The following is a 22,649-nucleotide window of genomic DNA, read 5'->3' on the forward strand; positions in this document are numbered from 1 at the left end:
ATGGATTTCAGACTCCTGTTGGAGTCCTAAATCTCAGACTGCAGCCGGGACACAGACAAGCTCGGCAATCAGGAAATGCAGTCTGGAGTTCTAAAGGTGTGGGGGGGGGGGGGGTGATGCCTTAGCCAATCATAGATCATCTCACATTGAACTACTCTGGGCTGTGTGTAGCAGAGTGAGGGAGGAAGTTCTCCCCTGTATGGCTTCAGATGATGTCACGCCTGCTGGGGAACGCCCCTTCCAGGTCTGTGAATCTGACGGAGACTGAGCAGAAAATACAGAGCAATATCAAGGTAAAAAAATAACAAATAATAAAAATAAAGGCAGGGGGTGGTGAATCATGATGGGGCAGTGAAATGGGAGGATTATAACATTTTACAAGGTCATGACAGGTACTCTCTAAATATATATGTGTGTGTGTGTGTGTATATATATCACAAAGAAAGACGTCCGGCACTCAGGAAGTTGCAGGTAAAACTTGTAGATGGCTTTATTCAAAACGCTATAGGCAGGACAAAATCTGACGCGTTTCGCACGCTCAGGTGCTTAGTCGTAGATCTACGACTAAGCACCTGAGCGTGCGAAACGCGTCAGTTTTGTCCTGCCTATAGCGTTTTGAATAAAGCCATCTACAAGTTTTACCTGCAACTTCCTGAGTGCCGGACATCTTTCTTTGTGGTTTCTACTGAGCCGGGAGCGGTACCGGTGTCCGTAGCACGAGGACGTGCAGTAGACGCAGGAGTGGTGAGCGGCTCTACTTTGCTGATAAAGGGGATGAGTATTTGCCTCAGGGCGAGGCCATCACTCCTGGTGTAACGGAGCTTCGGAAGGCCATTAAGCACTCCGCGGGCATTCTGGGTAGGGGAATATGCAAAGCAGCTCATTACATCACCTTTTCAGGTAATGTTCCCTGGTATCAGCTTAGCTCCTGTTAAGGAATATAAAAAGTTGATTGGGATTTTATGCCAAGCCAGACTACTCCCCTTTTTATTTATATATATATATGTATTCGTTGAGACGACCCATAGTAACAAGTTTCTTCTGGCCCTTATAGAACCAGTTTTCTTCAGGGTGCGGCGACAGATCCGCATGATAATTGGCATCTAGAATTTGTAAATAGTGTCTGGGACCGAGATTCGCCCTGTGACCGCCGGGCTCTCCCCTGACCCCAAATCATTCATCAGTTTGATAGGCGATATACAGGTTTTACCCTTTGTCTTCCGTGTAGGCGTTGATGAATATTTATACGAAGCCGAGGACAGATCTCGCATTGATGTCTGACTCTTGAGTGTCCCCGAGTTCAAGTCCTGCGAATACCAATTTATTATTTCATTTACCTGCAAGATTTTACATTTTTACAATACTTTTTTGATTTTTATTTATTTTTTTTTTTAATTATTTTTTTTCCCACTAAAAATGTTGTCAATCATTATCATCATCATTTAACGTAAATAAAGCTTTAAATTTATAAGGAAGTTGAATTTTTATTTTATTTATGTAGGGATTGAGTTATAATTTCTCACGGTTTTCAATGTATGCGTTTGCTGTCACTGAATGAGACCATGCCTCACTTCATTCAGAGACTGCCAGCTTGTGCATGTGCAATTATATTTAGCTCATAGAAAAGTTCCTAGAACAGTGTTTCCCAACCGGGGTGCCACCAGCTGTTGCAAAACTACAACTCCCAACATGCCCGGACAGCCAACGGCTGTCCGGGCATGCTGAGAGTTGTAGTTTTGAAACAGCTGGAGGCACCCTGGTTGGGAAACACTGAAACCCTATAGTTGCAATTAGCTATATTAGTCTAGGTAAGGGTTTCCCAAACAGGGGGCCTCCAGCTGTTGCAAAACTACCTCTCCCAGTATGCCCGGACAGCCGTTGTCTGTCCGGGCATGCTGGTAGTTGTAGTTTTGCAACAGCTGGAGGCATCATGGTTGGTTAACCCTAAAATCCTAAAATTGCATTCAACTATATTAGTCTAGCCAAGGGTTTCCCAACCAGGGTGCCTCCAGCTGTTGCAAAACTACCTCTCCCAGCATGCCCGGACAGCCGTTGTCTGTCCGGGCATGCTGGGAGTTGTAGTTTTGCAACAGCTGCAGGCACCATGGTTGGGAAACCCTGGTTGGGTGCCTCCAGCTGTTGCAAAACTACAACTCCCAGCATGCTAGGAGTTGTAGTTTTGCAAAAGCTGGAGGCACCCTGGTTGTCAAACCCTGAAACCCTATAGTTGCATTCAACTATATTAGTCTAGGCAAGGGTTTCCCAACCAGGGCGCATTCAGCTGTTGCAAAACTACAACTCCCAGCATGACCGTTGTTTGTCTGGGCATGCTAGGAGTTGTAGTTTTGCAACAGCTGGACACACCCTGGTTGGGAAAGCCTGTTGGCTGCCTCCAGCTGTTGCAAAACTACAACTCCCAGCATGTCAGGACAGCCAACGGCTGTCCGGGCATGCTGGGAGTTGTAGTTCTGCAACAGCTGGAGCACCCTGGTTGGGAAACCTTTGCCTAGACTAATATTGCTGAATGCAGGACTACAGATATATACAAGTTTGCAGTCTGTGATCAGTGGGGGTTTAACATTTAAGACCCCGACTGATTAAGAGAACAAAGGGGGTTCAATCCTGAGGTAGTGAGTACTGCATCCCCTGTTTTTACCTGGAACTTCATCTCATCCATGCTGCTATATGGACATGTCCACTTCATGGTATTTCTTCTTTTCCCCACAGTGCGAAGCCCCTGCGGTCTGTGTTCTCCTCCCACCTTAAGTCCTTGCCAGGTATAAGGAAGAAAGCCGGAGCTCACTCAGCACTACCAGAGGGACTGCCCAAAGAAGATAAAGAACACGTAGCCTGGAAGGACTATGACATGTAAGGCTGCGCCCGCAGGATAGGCACCTCACCGGATTGGCCCTGACTGTCTCCTTCCAGGATGAACTGAATATATTAGGCTAGGTTCAGTCTACGGAATTTCTGCCTGCAATTCCGCTTTGAAATTGCAGGCAGAAATTCTGCTTACTAAAATGTATATGCTAGTGAATGGGTTTTCCGTTTACCAATTCACACTTCGGAATTTTTGAAGCGGATTTGTGAACGGAAAATTTGCTTTAAAAAATCAGCCGGAAGAATGGCGGTGCTCATCTTCAGGTGGATATACTCACGGAACACATTGCAGTCTATTGGAGACTCCAATGTCCACTCGGTCCTAGCACCGACTGATTCATTAGGCGCTGGCCGCACTCGGAATCTCTAGACGGAAATTTTCCGTCTGGAGATTCTGCAGTGTGAACCTAGAATTAGAATTCATTGAGTATTAAAATTCCATAAAGAATTAGTGAAACGTCAGTAGAGGTTGTGTAGTAATATATACAACTAAACCTCCCAAGAAGTCCTCTCCCCATCTAGACCACCTTTTTCTGTGACTGATTTCCCCCCCTCCCCCCCCATCTATGAAAGATGCCCTTCTATAAGCAGACCACCCTCTATGTGACCAAAGACCACTTTTTTTTAGCAAATTATTCAGCTGAGACCCCTTTTAAAAGACCACATCCTGGACTTAAATGCTCTCTGGATAATCTGGAAGCGGAAGGAGGAGGCGTACAAAGGACATCAGAGAAGAGATGCTGCCAATATTTCCAAGGGGCATTGGATAGGAAGCAGAGAGGGAAGGTGCAGCCCATATCATGCTGCGGTGGGAAGTAAAGCCAAGCTGGGGTCCAAGAATCAGAAAGATGTCATGCAAAGGGGCTTGGAATGTATCAGATGGGGAGCAATGCTGGGGACCAGGAATGAGATGGGGGGGGAGCAATGCTGGGGACCAGGAATGAGATGGGGAGCAATGCTGGGGACCAGGAATGAGATGGGGAGCAATGCTGGGGACCAGGAATGAGATGGGGAGCAATGCTGGGGACCAGGAATGAGATGGGGAGCAATGCTGGGGACCAGGAATGAGATGGGAAGCAATGCTGGGGACCAGGAATGAGATGGGGAGCAATGCTGGGGACCAGGAATGAGATGGGGAGCAATGCTGGGGACCAGGAATGAGATGGGGAGCAATGCTGGGGACCAGGAATGAGATGGGAAGCAATGCTGGGAACTAGGAATGAGATGGGGTGCAATGCTGGGGACCAGGAATGAGATGGGGAGCAATGCTGGGGACCAGGAATGAGATGGGGAGCAATGCTGGGGACCAGGAATGAGATGGGAGGGGGGGAGCAATGCTGGGGACCAGGAATGAGATGGGGGGGGGGGAGCAATGCTGGGGACCAGGAATGAGATGGGGGGGGGAGCAATGCTGGGGACCAGGAATGAGATGGGAAGCAATGCTGGGGACCAGGAATGAGATGGGAAGCAATGCTGGGGACCAGGAATGAGATGGGGAGCAATGCTGGGGACCAGGAATGAGATGGGGGGGGAGCAATGCTGGGGACCAGGAATGAGATGGGGGGCAATGCTGGGGACCAGGAATGAGATGGGAAGCAATGCTGGGGACAAGGAATGAGATGGGGAGCAATGCTGGGGACCAGGAATGAGATGGGGAGCAATGCTGGGGACCAGGAATGAGATGGGGGGGGGGGAGCAATGCTGGGGACCAGGAATGAGATGGGGAGCAATGCTGGGGACTACAAATCAGAGGGGAGCCATGCTGTGGGCTCGGGTTAGGATGGGGAGTTGTGTGATCACAGCACAGCTTCTTAGCTTCTTACACTTCAGAGGTACCAGGCGCAGCCTTTGGCCAAGTGTAGAACTGTTTCTGCAATAATTTCACACATTTTTCTTATATCATAATATAATATTATCTACTAATACAATATTTTGTTTGCTAGACTTGTTGCTCCAACCAAATGATATATTTACAATGTTTTAAATATTCATATATATATATATAATTATCATATTTGTTGCTTTTTTTTTTTTAATCTTTAGGTCCAAGTTGTATACCGCAGACCTGGAGTCTGCCTTACATTATCTCCTTCGTGTAGAACTCGCTACTCACCAGACTCTGGAAGGAGAGAAGCTGAAAACCTTCAAGGATTTTGTCATCCTCTTGTACAAGGTCAGCACAAAATATTTGTCTATTGTAAGCGTTTGGTACTACAGTTCAACTCTATTGAAGTGAATGATGCTGAGCTGCAATACCACATGCAACCTGTGGACAGGTGTGGCGTTGTTTTTAGAAGAACGCCACACCTGTCAACCCTTTCTATTTCATATCTATTATAAATTTAGGTTGGATGTCGGGGGATATTACTCTCCATTTTACATATAAACTTCTGTATCTTGGCTTTACCAGTTAATTTAATGTAGTCTAAGCTGCCTTCTTGCTGTATTTTATAGGCTTACATCAACATGTACATGCCCCTGTATTGGGTAACATACCTCGGTGTACAAGGAAGGGGAGCAACGGGCACCGCCAATGAATATACCTGGGTGCAAAAAGAGACCACTAATAATAGTCAAATGTCTAGAAAAAAGAGAAAAAGCTAGTGGCCATAAATTATTGCACACCATCAAACATAATCATATACAATAAATGTTTATTATACACAAATTATCACAAAGACCCAAGAAAACACAAATGCAATTAAAACCATTTAAAACAGAAATTACACATGGGTTGGGGAATGTAATCCCACCCCCCACCCCCCTCGGCCCTGCTCCAATAATAATGTGGTGTGGAGATATACTAAAATATACAAAAACGACCAAAATCCTGCCTGTATGCACAAGGCTGCTGCTATGACACAAGTCGTAGCCTATAGCAACAATAAAAAAGAGGAGAAATATAAAGTGCAAGCTTATAAAGAAAATGTAGTGCAGCTATACTAGATATGCCCAAACGGACAATAAAGTGTACTGATGCAATGTAAAAAATTTCTAAGGCAATATGCAGGCCCCGATACAAACACAGGCAGGACAGGTAACAAACATAGCAAAATGAAGGAAGTATGTCACCACAGGCCGGGGGGGGGGGGGTAAACAACTCGCTCCACGAGTTCCGCCGCTCTCTACAGCAGCTTCATCAGGAGTGAATGAAGCTGCTGTAGAGCTCCTGATGAAGCTGCTGTAGAGAGCGGCGGAACGTGTGGAGCGAGTTGTTTACCCCCCCCACCCCGGCCTGTGGTGACATACTTCCTTCATTTTGCTATGTTTGTTACCTGTCCTGCCTGTGTTTGTATCGGGGCCTGCATATTGCCTTAGAAATTTTTTACATTGCATCAGTACACTTTGTCTGTTTGGGCATATCTATAGCTGCACTACATTTTCTTTATAAGCTTGCACTTGCACTTTATATTTCCTTGTGTGAATCCTTCCAACACTGGAAACAAGTGATGAGTGAGCCAAGAACCGACTCACCTGAGGTAGTTGTGCTGATCCCGACACAACTCGTACAGGGACATAAGAATATAGGGCTGCAGCTACTTCCTCCAACACGCTCCGAAGGTGTGGTACATAGAATTCCAACTCCACCAAAGAGGATCCACGTGCGCTGCCCACCATACAATGAAAAAAGTGCACTACTGAACCAGTAGGGTTAATTAAAATAAGAAAAATATAAAAAACGTACGTGTTTCAAAGCCGTAGTGGCTTCTTTCTCTTGAGTACTTGAGAAAGGAGCCGATAGCTTCGAAACGCGTTGTACTTTTTATTTTATTTTATATTTTTCTACTGGTTCAGTAGTGCACCTTTTTCATTGTATGGTGGGCAGCGCACATGGATCCTCTTTGGTGGAGTATGGAAAAGAAAAAGAAAAGTGTCAGAAGTTCTTTGTCAGTCTTGTCATTCAGGAAAGTGACATTCAATTTTAGGATTGTTCACAGCGGCCATTTCGGCAGTTCCACGGGCGCAAATTTGTTGCATGTTGTCCTTGTTAATAGCGGAATGGCAATTGGAAATCAAGTTAATGTTTTCCTGAGCAGCGTAGAGACCAGTGCATTTTTTTTCCCTCCAATTGCCATTCTTCACATTATGCGTTCCCGCTGAGGATACCAGTCCAGGCACGGTGGCTTGCAGCTCATTTATAACACCTTCAACCCCCTGAGCAGTGTAATATGCATCAAAACCAGTAGGTTTAGCAGGCGAGAGTCCAATTCACCCAGGTGGCCTCACAGGCAAACCTCCCCATCCGACACTATCCTCCCCGATCCATCCGGCCCTATCCTCCCCGATCCATCCGGCCCTATCCTCCCCGATCCATCCGGCCCTATCCTCCCCGATCCATCCGGCCCTATCCTCCCCGATCCATTCGGCCCTATCCTCCCCGATCCATCCGGCCCTATCCTCCCCGATCCATCCGGCCCTATCCTCCCCGATCCATCCGGCCCTATACTCCCCGATCCATCCGGCCCTATCCTCCCCGATCCATCCGGCCCTATCCTCCCCGATCCATCCGGCCCTATCCTCCCAGATTGCACTGTATTGCCCCCTGCCAATAGGATATGTATTAACCCAATCTTCCTGAAGTTATAGGTAGTAACGTATATGAGAGTAGAATGTGGCATTTACTGAAAAATCGGTACTCTCAACGAATTGTGTTAAATTGGAAAAATAAAAAAGAAAATTAGCATTCTTGCTTAATTAAACTAATAACTGTGTCCACGTCCCCCCCCCCCCCAAAAAAAAAAAAATTATATATATACAGTGACCCCCCGACCTACGATGGCCACGACATACGATCATTTCAACATACAATGGCCTCTCAGAGGCAGCATCAACATATGATGCTTTTGTATGTCGGGGCCATCGCATAAACGGCTATCCGGCAGCGCAGACTGCTTCAGCTGCCCCCGGATAGCCGTTTACGGTGCCCCGTGTGGTCCGCTGACGATCACTTACCTGTCCTCGGGGCTCCGGCGCGTCCTCTTCGGGATCCCCTGCATCGTCGGCGCTCTCCATCGTCATCCAATAGGAGCGGCGTGCGTAGCGACGTGATGGCGGCAACGGAGAGCGAGGATGCCGGGGAAGCAGAGGCCGTGCCGGAGCGTCGGGTACACCCCGGGGACGCGGCGACAGCGATGGAAGGCGACATCCCGAGCAGCGGTGACGAGCGGTGATGGTCCGGAGCGGCGGGGACAGGTGAGTACAACTTCCTCTAACAGTGGTCTTCAATCTGCGGACCTCCAGATGTTGCAAAACTACAACTCCCAGCATGGCCGGACAGCCGTTGGCTGTCCGGGCATGCTGGGTGTTGTAGTTTTGCAACATCTGAAGGTCCGCAGGTTGTAGACCACTGTCCTATACTTTACATTGCACGGATCCCTCAACATGCGATGGTTTCAACAAACGATGGTCCATTTGGAACGGATTACCATCGTATGCTAAGGGACCACTATAAATAAATAAATATATATATATATACTATGACTCCTATCATACTATGAACTATGACTCCCATCATACCCGGACTGTCTTCAGCTCTCATGTTCTGCTTCGAGTTGTAGTTTTGCAACAGGTTAAAGATCACTGCCCTGACGTCTTTAATTCGGGGCCTGGCTGTTTTGCTCTTTGCTTCATGCTTGTAAAACCCAAATCTGGTGTCCGAGTAAAGCATAAGGCAGCGCTCCCTGCCGTGTTGATAGGATTTGGTTACATCTGTTGCCAGCAGTTTCTAGAGCGCTGAGCATTGTCTGATTGGTGTCGCTTAGTGTCTGCATGCCTGGCTAAACTCACTCCTGCTGCCGGCTCCTCACCCCATGGGGCGACTAGGTCGGAAATCTGTGTCTGTCCTCATTTCTTGAAGAAAGTGTAGCGTTAATCTGCCTGTCACATTATCTGCCCTCTTGTGGATGGCTCCACTCTCTAATGCTTTTAGCAGATAAGTCTCAATGTCCTCATTTAGTTGATCAAAATTTTACACTATAAAGAGCAAGATCCTGACGTGCGTCTACCAGAATGTGTACAGCACAGAAGGACAAAGCCTGGGTCAGAGTTAAAGGTTGTAGGAGATTTAAAACGCATAACTATTGTCTTCTAGAAACAGATCCACCTTTTCCAGTGGGTCTGTAAGTGATATTAGAACACAGTCCTATTCCCCCTTTTTTTTTTTTTTTTATCAATTTTTAAAGGCGAACGCTCTACAATTCTGTATCTTAAAGGGGTATTCCAGGAAAAAACTTTTTTTTATATATATCAACTGGCTCCAGAAAGTTACAAAGAAACAGATTTGTAAATTACTTCTGTTAAAAAATCTTAATCCTTTCAGTACTTATGAGCTTCTGAAGTTAAAGGAGTAGTCCAGTGGTGACCCAGTGGTGAACAACTTATCCCCTATCCTAAGGATAGGGGATAAGTTTGAGATCGCGGGGGGTCCGACCGCTGGGGCCCCCTGCGATCTCCTGTACGGAGCCCCAACAGCCCGGGGGAAGGGGGCGTGTCGACCTCCGCACGAAGCGGCGGCCGACACGTCCCCTCAATACAATTCTATGGCAGAGCCGAAGCGCTGCCTTCAGAAATCTCCGGTTCTGCCATAGAGATGTATTGAGGGGGCTTGTCGGACGCCGCTTCGTGCGGAGGTCGACACCCGCTATCTGGCCTGAGAGCCTGGCCCCCGTACAGAGAGATCGCAGGGGGCCCCAGCAGTCGGACCCCCAGCGATCTCAAACTTATCCCCTATCCTTAGGATAAGGGATACGTTTTTCACCACTGGACTACCCCTTTAAGGTTGTTCTTTTCTGTCTAAATCCTCTCTGATGACACGTGTCTCGGGAAACGCCCAGTTTAGAAGCAAATCCCCATAGCAAACCTCTTCTAAACTGGGCCTTTCCCGAGACAGGTGTCATCAGAGAGGATTTAGACAGAAAAGAACAACCTTAACTTCAGAAGCTCATAAGTACTGAAAGGATTAAGATTTTTTTTTATAGAAGTCATTTACAAATCTGTTTCTTTCTGGAGCCAGTTGATATATATATATATATATATAAAAAGTTTTTCCTGGAATACCCCTTTAATGTTGTCAGATGCTGACTGGACAAAGTTGCCTGCAAGTGCAATAGACATTGTTGTCAACATTTAGAAAAGATTATATGACAGACCCAATTGCTAACAAACTTCACTTGAAGTCACTGGGTCAATCATGTAGAAAATCTTCTCTAAATTTGGACAACAATGTCCAACGCACCTGCAGGCAACCTTGTAGAGTCAGCCTTTAACAACATTAAAGGGGTACTCCATCCGCCCCTAGACATCTTATCCCCTATGCAAAGGATAGGGGATAAGATGTCTGATCGGGACCCCCGCGATCTCCCTGCTGCGTCCGGCATTCGTTTAGAGCGTCAGGTGCAGCGCCAGAGGCTTGTGACGTCACGGACGTGCCCTGCTTGTGAGGTCATGGCCACACCCCCTCAATGCAAGTCTATGGGTGGGGGCGTGACTACCGTCACGCCCCCTACCATAGACTTGCATTGATGGGGGCGTGGTTGTGACGTCAGGAGCGTGGCCGTGCAGAACAAGCCTTCGCCCCGCATCACCATTCATCGAAGTTTTCTCTGTGCACCGGATGTCTGGGGTGCTGCAGCCAAGATCGTGGGGATCCCCAGCGGCAGGACCCCTGCGATCAGACATCTAATCCCCTATCCTTTGCCAAGGGGATAAGATGTCTAGGGGCGGAGTACCCCTTTAAGATACAGATTTGTTAAATGGGCCCTGTCAGATACAAAAACTTTTGATATGTTGTAACGCATGTATAACCAATAGGTTTTGCAATTGCTTTCATTAGAACATTTTCAGTATTTCATACTGAAAAAGCCAGTCAAACAACTGCCCCCCTGCCTGCTTGGACACATACTAGTCCTGCTGTGTCCATGAGTCATCACCTATGTCATGGACACACTTCCTTGATTGACAGGTGTGAACGCAGGGCTCAGAGCTGGAGGAAAAATCCTCCCACTGTCAGCTTGTGTCCCGCTACTGTCAGTGAGGACAAGCTGGGAGTTGTAGTTTTGCTAATGCAAGGGGAGATGTGAGCAGACAGCATACTGAGGGAGGGGGCGGAGACCTGCACAGTGAGGCCACGCCCCCTCATTTTGAGAGGAATTCAGACTAGTGAGCGAAATTACAAGTGTAATAAAAAAAAAAATAGAAGTGCTAGACACATAAAAATTAGATGTACATGGTCAGGATTAGGTACTGAGTGATATATATAAAAAATGTTTATTTTTTATTATTTTTTTGGGGGGGATCTGACAGGTTTAAGCAATCCTGACCGTTTATATTGTATTATATGGGTGGGGGTGTCCCGACAGCCAAACCCGACACATTTAGCCCGTTGCCCAGGGACCTACATGGGAACTGTATAGCCACTTTAGTTACTGGAAATTTTCATTACGTTTTGTTTTTCTGTTGCATTTTTATTGACTGTTCATTGCTTCATCCAGCTGTTCCCGGGGCGCCCCCATGTTGTAAAACTTCTGGAAACGCTGCAGGAGTGGCTTGTCAGTATGCCGCTTGACAAGATCCCCTATGACGCCATCTTGGACCTGGTCAACAACAAAATGCGGGTGCGTCATCTCTCCGTTCATTAAACTATTTGTCTTCCTCACGGATGCTGGTTTATTCCATAAGATGTGGTTGAGTGGGCCGCTCTTTAATAAATGTGTATCTCGTCCTCACAATATGGCACTCTGGATGATGGTCTGTATGCATTGCCGTTCTTAGACCAGACTTTATAACCAAACCTCTTCTATGATCATCCAATAATCCAGCATCAGATCCCCCTGTTAACAGATTACTACACTAAAGGGATCTACTAGGGGTCTGAGTCAGCGCCTGCCAGTTTCTTATGTGAGTGTCACCATGTTGTTTTTTTTAGATCTCTGGAATCTACCTCACAAACCATGTGGAATGGGTCGGCTGCCAGGGAAGCAGGGCACAGCTGAGAGGGTATCCCTGTTCCCTATGGAAGTTGTTTCACAGTCTCACTGTACAGGCGGCAGTACAGCCAGATGTCCTCGTGAACACCGGTAAGATTGGAAAGTCTTTACTTTTTCAAAACACCTTATCCCCTATCAAAAGGATAGTGGATAAGATGTTAAATCGCGGTGGACCCGCTGGGTACTCCTGCAATCTTGGGGCCGGCAGCAGCGGCGTACAGAACACTGGAGTGTGGAGCTGTCTATGGGAGGGGGCATGGCGGCTAGTACGTAGCCATCATGCCTCCTCCCATAGACCTGAATGGAGGGGGCGCATCGGCTGTAGTTCGCTCTGTGCACGGATGAACCCAGGTGCCACGCGGGCAATCGTGGGGGTCCCCAGCAGCAGGATCCCTGCGATCTAACCTCTTATCCCCTATCCTTTTCATAGGGGATAAGATGTTTTGCGCCGGAGTACCCCCTTAATCATAGAATCATTAACAGTAAGAATGAACAGGAAAGTCTTTAAAACTTAAAGGACATTTGCAGCAAAAAAACGCTGGGACCCCCCCACGATCTCCTGCACGGGGCCGTTCGTGCCTCCCCGCCTCTCCCATAGAACTGTATGGGGAGGGGGCGTAACCGTCGGCCTCTCCTTTATTAGCGTTCTCACTGAGTGCTAATGTGGGGGCCCCATTTAGGAGATCGCGGGGGTCCCATCAGTCGGACCGCCCGCAATCAAACGCTTATCCCCTATCCTGTGGATAGGGGATGAGTTGTTTTTTGCTGCAGATGTCCTTTAAGTAAATCACTTTAAATCTTAAGGAACCAGGTTGTGGGTGTATGCTGGGGTTTGTTGTTCTCCCAACAGTTGGAAAGCCATGCATTGAAGACTACTGCATTATCACTTTTACTGATAAACAGGCAAAAAAAAAGTAAAAAAACACATTTTTTTTTTTTCTTGAAAACATTTTAATTCTGTTGCCTTTGCACATAAAAAAAACTTGTTACAAGTAGTATTTAAGGGGTACTCCAGGGAACTGAACTTTATAGACACTTTATATCCACAGTATAGGGGATAAGTGTCTGATCGCTCCTACCACCATCTCCTGTACTGGACTGGCTACTTACCTGTCACTATTGTACAGTGGTGAACAGATTATGAGCACAAGGACTTTGTGGTCAATAAGAGTCAGTAACTACATTTTGCATGTTCAGGCTAATAGAACTCCATTTCTCAGTACGATCTGTTGAATAGATCACAAGAGGCTAAAGCAGTGTTTCCCAACTAGGGAGCCTCCAGCTGTTGCAAAACTACAACTCCCAGCATGTCCGGACAGTAAAATGGCATAAAGTGGCTGCCGGGTGGTGGGGGCAGCCCTTATAACCTTCCTTATAGCATTCAGCTTTCGGTCCCCAGTTTATCCTACATCCTAGAGACGTCATAAATCACCATCGGCTGTCCAGGCATGCTGGGAGTTGTAGTTTTGAAACCTCTGGAGGTCCGCAGGTTGAAGACCACTGCGGCCTTCGTCATCATCCAGACCCCCCCCCCCCCCCCCCCCCCCTATAGTTTTCTACTAGACTCCCCTCAGTGGGAAGGAAGGGTGAGCTGGTCCGGGCCATCTGTGCTGCAGGGACCGTCCGGTGGGGAGCGTTAGTTGTTCAGTGCTGTCCATTTTCACCGGGGGGGGGCGGCCCTCTTCTCCGGGCCTGCGCCGGACTAGTGACGTTGCCTTGACGACGACGCACAGGGGCGTTCATTTGCAGCCTGCACATAAACATCCCTGTGCGTCGTCGTCAAGGCAACTTCACTAGTCCGGGGCAGCCCCGGAGAAGAGGGTCCCCCCGGTGAAGATGGACAGCCTGGAATGACTAACCCTCCCCACCGGACGGTCCCTGCAGCATAGATGGCCCGGACCAGCTCACCCTTCCTTCCCACCGAGGGGAGGTGAGTACAAAACTAAATGGGGGGGTCTGGTCTGATGACGAAGGCCGCAGTGGTCTTCAACCTGCGAACCTCCAGATTGTATTTCCCACCCTAGACTTATAGTCGAGTCAATAACTTTTCCTGGGTTTTGGGGGTGAAATTAGGGGCTGCGGCTTATATTCGGGTCGGCTTATACTCGAGCATATACGGTAGGAGTAAAGGAGTAAAATCTTTATCTACTTAATTTACTATAGTGTGTGAAAATAATGATGTCATGATGCAGATGTTCCTACAACCCCCTAGTAAATACAGAATACATTCATAGTTTACTACATTAGTTTTTAAGGGGTTGCCTGGTACCAGGCTCAATACATTTTGTGCACAGATCGCAAGCATATGTCAGGAACCTCTTAGGCTGGGTTCACACTGCAGAATTTCTGGGCAGAATTTCTGCCGGAGAATGAGCAGGCGGCGCTAGGACCGAGCAGACTGCATTGCTGCTCCCATAGACTGCAATGCATTTCTGGGTGGATCTTTTGGGAGATCTGCTCAGAAATGCATTGCCATCTATGGGGGCGGCAATGTAGTCCACGCGGTCCTAGTGCTGCCAACTCGATCTCCGGCAGAAATTTGGCCCAGAAATTCCACATTGTGAACCTAGCCTTAAAGGTGTACCAGTGTACTGTATACCCCAGCCTGCTCCCAGCAGGTTTCTTGACTTTAAATGAACCAAACGTAGTCTAATAGGGACTATGGGGGAGATTTATCATTGCGTTCCTAACATTTTATTGGCTGAAATTTTACGCAATCTCAAAATTTTGGCAAAAGCCACTGTGAAATGCAGTTCTTCATTCTTGACTATACAGTGGACGAGATTTATTAACTGCGTCTTTTTTTAAAAAAGGCGCAAAAATATTGCACAAACGTTCAAATAAATGCTAATTCATACCACCTTTGCCTTGCCTTAGAAAAAGGACATCCTACAACAAGTTCTGAGGTGATTTTTCATTTCTGCAAATTCACCTCAGAACTTTAACCCTTCCCTTTGACGATTTTTCATTTTTTCACCTTTGTTTTTCCCTCCTCACCTTCTAAAAATCATAACCCTTTCAATTTTCCACCTACAGACACATATAAGGGCTTGTTCTTTGCGCCAACAATTTTACTTTGTAATACCATTCATAATTTCACCACAAAATCTACGGCGAAACCAGAAAAAAAATATTTGTGGGGCAAAATTTAATTTAAAAAAAGCCATTTTGTAATTTTTAGCGTCTTCCTTCTCTAATGCTGTGCAGTTTTCGGTAGAATTGACACTTTATATTATTATATAGGTTTGATTTTATTTTACTACCAAAAAAATAAATAACTACATGCACGAAAATTAATCCGTTCAAAAATGTCCTCTTCTGACCCCTATAACTTTTTTTATTTTTCTGCATACGGGCAGTATGAGGGCTCATTTTTTGCGCCATGATCTGAAGTTTTTATCGGTACCATTTTTGTTTTGCACGGTCTTGATAATTTTTTTTAATGGTATAAAAAGGGACAAAAAATAACGCTATTTTGGATTTTTTTTTAAGTGTACGCCATTGACCGTGCGGTTTAATTAACAATATATTTTTATAGTTCGGACATTTACACACGCGGCGATACAATGTATATATTTTTATTTACACAGTTTTGTTTGTTTTTTAATGGGAAAAGAGGGACGATTTAAACTTTTATTAGGGAAGGGGTTAAATCACGTTTATTAACTTCTTTTTACACTTTTTTTCTTTTTGCAATGTTATAAGCCCCCATGGGGGACTATGACATGCAATACCTTAATTGCAGACACTGATCAATGCTATGCCATAGCTCCACTGCTCCTGCCTGGATCTCAGGCACAGAGCAGTGAATCGTCAATCGGACGGCAGGGAAGAAGGTGTGAGACCTTCCCCCGTCCTCTCAGCTGATCTGCATGCTGCGTTTTGCTGCGGCAGTCCCGATCAGCGCACTGAGCTAGATGGAAGTTAAATTAACCTCTTTTAGACACCGCAATCAACTTTAATTGCGGCGTCTAAAAGGTTAATGCCGGACATCAGCCCAATCGACAATATCCGGCATTAGCCGTGGGTCCTGGTTGCTTATACCAACCGGGACCCACCGGGTATGATGCGCGCTTACCTTCTGAGCGCGTCATACCTCGGAAGCCCGCAATGGACATACATTCACGTCCATTTGCGGCAAGGGGTTAAGCCAAAAAAACACCGCAAAAAAAAAGGCTGCACGCAGACAAATATTGATAAATCTCCCCCTATGTTCAGTCCATGTCCTGAATGTATGCTGTGTGGGAATGTAAAGCGTTGTCTGGTGCACTCTAGAATCCCGCATAGAAGCAGTATGGTAAGTGGACAGAATGTCGTCACTATTAGGGTGTATTCACATGTACAGTATCCTGCACGTATTTGATGCTGCAGATTTGAAGCTGCCAATTTTATGCTGCAGAGTTCAGTATAAACTAAACGACTACACAGCATCAAATCTGCAACTTTAAATCCTGCGCATCAAATATGCGCTGGATACTGTACGTGTGAATCGACGCTTAGCTTATGTTTGGAACTTCAGAATGAATGGGCCCTTTTGAAACAATCCACTGTAGATGTCTGCATTTTTGACAGGTTGGTTGCCTAAATAGTTGGTGTGAATAGCCCCTAAGATAAATTGATCTGTTGTTTTTCCCCAGAAACATTGCCACTCTAGTCTATAGGCCATGCCAGATATTGCAGCTTTAACCCATTTATTTGAATATGGATGAATTGCTATATCAGACACAGACTTAAGACATGAATTGCATTGTGTTGTGTTTTTGTTGTTTTTTTGGGAGGAGGGGGGGAGCAAAAAAGAGCTTTTCCCCCCCCCAAAAAAAACTCTTTTAATGAATCCCATATTTTGTAATGTATTTATTGTTTTAGTCCCTAGCTGGGATAAAAACACATTCGTAATATGGAACTGCAGGGACTTCACTTGTACAATCTTTCCTACACCCGAAGATACAGGGGTACGTGGTATTAGAAGATTCCTTGTATTATTTTTTTTTCTCAGACGTCCTGTGAATAAAGCGTTCTCCATTGTTTATTTGTATGTAATAGTTTTATGATTTATTGCTTGGTAACAAGACTGGAAGTGGTTAAGTCTTCCCTATAACCAGAGCTGCTGCCATTGGCTGCCGCAGTGTGAGTCTCGGCGCCGTCCTTTTCTGTAAGTGGTCTCACACTTGTCGTTAGCCCCTTCCCAGAACAGCCCAAATCTGCCGAGCGCTCCTTCCGATCAAAGAATTGGGTCACTTTTAGTCTGTGGATTATGTCTTGGGAAGGTTTTTTCCCCCCCTCTCTCCTTATATCTTGCTTTAAATCCCATCGAGTAAAAAGCCTGTCGCCTGTCTCTAATCCTCCCGCCACCAGGTACGGGTTTAATGGCTATTGTCCACTTTAGAGATTAGGGTAAAGCAGAATTGCGGTAGTTTGTGAGGAAGGAGAAAAGGAGGATTACACGATGATACGTGGCAGATGTCCGCACAAGATCCAGCCAGGGACTTAGCCAAGAAAAAAAACAAAATGAGCCATTTTGTCTCTTAACTCCTTATTCCTCAGACAATGCCTGGTGTTGCGGGATGTGGTGGACCTGGTGGGTAATGGCTTCACTCGTGTGTTATCAGCTGGGTCGTGTGAGGTTATGAGGTATTGATATATTTCATCTAGACCCCAAACCGACCCATTAGTTTCAAAAAACAACATTGAAACCATTATTCTAGCCAGTTCCCTAATTACACCTACAGGGGTGCTCCATCGTCCATATCGTGCGTATTCCCGCCATTGCGCTCAGCTCGTACATATTCCCACCAATGTGCTCCAGTAGCAGAATGTAGGCCGCTTTCCTGTCTGATGTTATAAAATGGCCCATGTCACTGAAAGAAAAGCTGTAAGGAATTAGAATTCTCTAAGTTTTTCTTAACTATTCCTGGATGTTAAAATATTATGGAAATGTAATTTTTGCACTTATATCCCTGTAGGATGCCTCACAGTCACACATCTGGGACCAGAATGGGGCTGTTGCCCCTAGCAACCTACTAACCATATTATTACATCCAGTTTCTACTTGCCCCTCGAAATGCTAGAGCCGACATCTGTGGGCAACTTCAGATCCAGTTTGAGGGGAAGGGGAACAATTGTCCATAACAACCAAATATTTAGCAGTGGGTTTGTGGAAAATGAAAGCACAAATGTAATTGGTCGTTAGGGATAACTTCTCCACTTCCCCCAGAAGTAATTTGATGGCAGCAACTATAGTGTTGCCAATAGCAACTAGATTGTAGCTACCATGTATATACCTGTATAAGAATGTGCCTTAGAAGCTACCTAGGCCTCGAGTGAACGCTGTTAGGCTGGGTTCACACTACGATTTGTAACTACGGTTCCCGTATACAGCTGGGAGGAGGGGGCGGGGCTTAATCGCGGTGCCCGCACTCAGCCGTGTAGGGGAACCGTATTTAATGCATGTCTATGAGCCGACCGGAGTGAACCGCAGCCTCTGGTCGGCTGCTTTTTCGGCCGTATGTGGTTTCCCGGCCGTAGGCAAAAACGCAGTCGACCACGTTTTTGCCTGCTGTCGGGAAACCGCATACGACCGAAAACGCAGCCGACTGGAGGCTGCGGTTCACTCCGGTCGGCTCAGACATGCATTAAATACGGTTCCCGAATACGGCTGAGTGCGGGCGCCGCGGTTAAGCCACGCCCCCTCCTCCCAGCTGTATACGGGAACCGTAGTTACAAATCGTAGTGTGAACCCAGTCTTCCTGTTTTCCATAGCAACCAGGCCTAGGTTTAGATTTTCTAGCCTGTACTGAATAAGGCTGGTTGCTATGGATACGTGCACTGGTTTCTAGAGAATTAAAGTAAAGCAATATGGCACCTCTGAGAGGCTGTGTTCAGACCACCACCATATTCTGGACCCCTGCCATGACTAACATAGTTCTCACACTACTTACCACTGTAATCCTGTATGAAATCAATGGCTCACATTGACCTTACGCCAGTCTAAGAAAGGATATAGTCGGAGTCATTCGCACCAAATTCACTGATAAAGATGGCCCATTTTGGCTGAACTTAAATCATATTTAAGCTGTGGGAAGGTTGACAATAGGGTTGGGTACTTAACATCCAGCATACTCAATCCTTCTCTCCCCAAACATCATCTGTCAGGAGGCCCCCTTACACTTCAGAGGAGTGTTGCCCAACCAGAGTGCCTCCAGCTGTTACAAAACTACAACTCACAGCATGCCAGGTCAGCCAAATGCTGTTTGGGCATGCTGGAAGTTATAGATTTGCAACAGCAGTAGGAACCCTGATTGGAGAACACTGCTTTAGTCAGCTGATCTAGACCTGAAGTCTGCGGGTTTTTCCAACTTTTGACTGGAGTGTATGGTGACCCTTAGGCCCCATTCACGCATCTGAATCTAGCAGAAAAAAATTAAATTAGAAGATTCTGCTGAGTCTGGATTCTGCTGCACTGTGCACACAGCAGAATTTCTGTTGCAGAGATTCCGATTCCGGACTCCACAGAAAGAACTGACTTGTCAATTTTTTCAGCAAAATCCGCTCGGAAATGCATTGGTGTCTATAGAGACGTCGCATCTTCGAGCGGTCCTAGTGCCGGCGCATTCGGGAATTTTCTGGCCAGGCATTCCACCATGTGAATGGTGCCTTAGGCTTCCAGGTAAACTTAAAACTTGAGTTTCAAGCATGCACCCCCCCCCCCCCTTAACCTGGGAGTCAGCAAGCCCATTGTGGAAAGGGCTGTGATGCAGGGCAGATGGAATTATCCTAGGGGCAGATGGCATTAACCCCTTGTATTTGTGACGCCAGGGCGTGGTTTATCCTCAATACCACCCGAAGGTATACCGCTGGATCCTGGGCTAGGCACAGGGGCAATAATGACTCCGATGCCAAGTTACGGACAGCGGAAGCTTTACTGAGTGACAGATGGTAAAGTCTATACAGTGTAGCCGGGGCCCACGGAGGTGACTTCAGAGACCTTAAGGGCTTGCTGGGACTTTTAGTGTATTTGGACAATTTAGTGCAGGCCACGTTGCATTGACAATAGATGACAGTGACTGACATGACTTGACTGGAGACAGACTAAGCTGTGACTGTAGTTACTTGTAGACTTGTATCTTGTGACTGCAGACTTGACTTGAGGCTCCGATTACTCCAGACTCTTAGGCTCGACTGCACCTCAGCAAAGACTCAGGAACTAAGAGAGAGAAGAGACTCCTTCCAGGACTTTTATGGGGGAGACTCTGGTGGGGTCCCATTGGTCACCCTTAAGTCACCTGGTCACTGATACCTCCCGGGTAACAATCACATGACAACTGGTGATCACATGTTAACCTTTCTTAAAGATACAATATTCTTATATACATAACATAGGGGATAATATACAATTACAGTAGAACAGATGAAAGGGGGCCCAGGGGACACTTCAGGAAGGCTGCCTGACAGGACAGCAGGGGTACGGGGTAACAACTCCCGTACTGGGCCACCACACCATCACTGTGCCATATCACTGTGCTTCCCCTTTTAACAATTGACCATTTATTGTTCATATTTCATTACGATCTAAAACCATTTTTCAGCAGTAAAAGATGTTCATTATTTTGCGGTACTGTTCATAAATCCATTATTTAAAATTAAACATTTTTTATTATTTTCCCTGGAGACTTTTCCATCCCGGGGAGATTGAGCGTCTGTCTTCTGAGTGATTGGGTGATTTCATTTGGTTTCTAAAAATTGTTTTGAAGCATTTCTTAATACTGGCATCTAATCTGCTGTAATCTTATGAGCCGGCGTCTTATTTATGTGTGACATGAGGGAGGGGGGGGCTACTGCCGGGGGCTTTTATTGAACAATATAGAAATATGTCCAGAGACATGAGAGGATATGTGAGCTTTCTGCTATAAAAGAAGGGGAACATTTTGTATATAACTAATAGGGGCCTTCCCCTTTAAGATTATGCCTGTTTTTCCGAACCAGGGTGCTAGTTCTTGCAATACTGCAACTTCCAGCATGCCCAGACAGCCTAGGGCTGTCCTGCCATGCAGTGAGTTGTAGTTTTGCAACAGCTGGAGGCACCCTGGTTGGGAAACACTGGATTAAGCTGTAAGTAACTTGATAATACTCCCTCTGGAGTTGGCACCCAACTCTCCCTTGTTCCTGAGTGGCAAACACGCTAGTTGCACAGCAGTCTAGAAGCTGGGAATATATTTCACTACATACCGTATTTTTCGCCCTATAGGACGCACCGGCTTATAAGACGCACCCAATTTATAGGTGCAAAATCTAAAAAAATAAAGATTTTGAACCCAATAGTGGTCTTCAACCTGCGGACCTCCAGATGTTGCAAAACTACAACCCCCAGCATGCCCGGACAGCCGTTGGCTGTCCGGGCATGCTGGGAGTTGTAGTTTTGCAACATCTGGAGGTCCGCAGATTGAAAACCACTGCATAGGAGGTAATACTCACGTGTCCCCGCTGCTCCAGACCTGTCACCGCTGCCCTGGATGTCGCTCCATCGCTGTCGCCGTGTCCCAGTCGCTCCCGAACGTCTCTGCTGCCGGCCGGGTATCCTCGCTCTCCGTCGCCGCCATCACGTCGTTACGCTCGCCGACGCACGTACGTGATGACGAGGAAGGAGAGCGCCAGCCATACGGGGGATCCCTGAACGGAGAAGACACAGAGGAGGCAGGTAAGGTCCCTCCCGGTGTCCTGTAAGCACTAACCCGGCTATTCAGTCGGGCTGTTCGGGACCGCCGCGGTGAAATGAAGCCGGGTTAGTGTCACTTTCCCTTCAGACGCGGGGGTCAGCTTTGATCGCCGCGTCTGAAGGGTTAATACAGGGCATCACCGCGATCGGTGATGTCCTGTATTAGCCGCGGGTGCCGGCCGTTGATGGCCGCAGGGACCGCCGCGATAGGGGTTATTCGCCGTATAAGACGCACAGACTTTTTGGGGAAAGAAAAAGTGCGTCTTATACGGCGAAAAATACGGTAACTACAGTGTGAACCTGCTTTATAACACAATCTGTGGTGCCCGTAATGACCATATTTATTGTCTCCCAAGTTTCCCAAGAAGTAGGTGAGAAATTACTTAAAGGGGTACTCCGGCGCTAAACATCTTATCCCCTATCAAAAGGATAGGGGATAAGATGTTAGATTGCAGGGATCCTGCCGCTGGGGACCTACCGCGATCTCTCCTGCAACACCCCTGTATCTCAGCTGCACACAGTTGCATACACTTTTTTCACCTTTCTGATGCCAAGCTCCCAGGGATTGTATGGCATTGGGCAGTGTTCCAACAGGTGTTACAGAACATTCTGCCCGCCGCAGTCCTTCATTCATGCTTCCAGCAGACCATCTCCGTATCTCTTCAATCAAACCTATTTTGTCTGTGCTGAAACACACACCTCCATTCTCGAATACTGATCCCCCTCTGTCCAGCTCGGCTTTCCTTCGTCCGTTCCTGATAAGACTCAGCAAAACATTACTGCTGCAACAGTGTTAAATATTAATTCGAGTAAAGTGGGCAGTGGCACTGTGCCAAGCCATTAGGTGGAAAACAAGCTGCCCGTCGCATGTGCCAGCGCTGGCCATTACGCCACAGAAGTAGGGTGTTCCACTTTGCATTATGGCGCTCCATACCTCAGCTACTTGGACTGAAGCATTCACAAAAGCACTGGCTTTAGGCCCCTTTCACACTACAGGTATCATCCTGTTATTTTACAATAACGGATGGAGAGAAAAAAAACGGATGCAATAACTGGTAATAACGGATGATAAC

The 22,649-nt window shown here is 46.7% G+C and overlaps 1 protein-coding gene across 1 annotated transcript in view; it reads left to right on the top strand.

Annotated features, from left to right (window-relative positions):
* Window positions 1-22,649, top strand: part of QSOX2 (quiescin sulfhydryl oxidase 2) — a 57,040-nt gene that overhangs the window by 24,871 nt on the left and 9,520 nt on the right. The window contains exons 7-10 of the mRNA XM_056539059.1: window positions 2,728-2,868; window positions 4,924-5,053; window positions 11,370-11,492; window positions 11,804-11,954. Coding sequence (XP_056395034.1) covers window positions 2,728-2,868; window positions 4,924-5,053; window positions 11,370-11,492; window positions 11,804-11,954 — 545 coding nt within the window. The remainder of the gene's footprint in view (window positions 1-2,727; window positions 2,869-4,923; window positions 5,054-11,369; window positions 11,493-11,803; window positions 11,955-22,649) is intronic.

The sequence above is a fragment of the Hyla sarda genome, chromosome 9 (assembly GCF_029499605.1).
Source record: "Hyla sarda isolate aHylSar1 chromosome 9, aHylSar1.hap1, whole genome shotgun sequence".
Lineage (NCBI taxonomy): Eukaryota > Metazoa > Chordata > Amphibia > Anura > Hylidae > Hyla > Hyla sarda.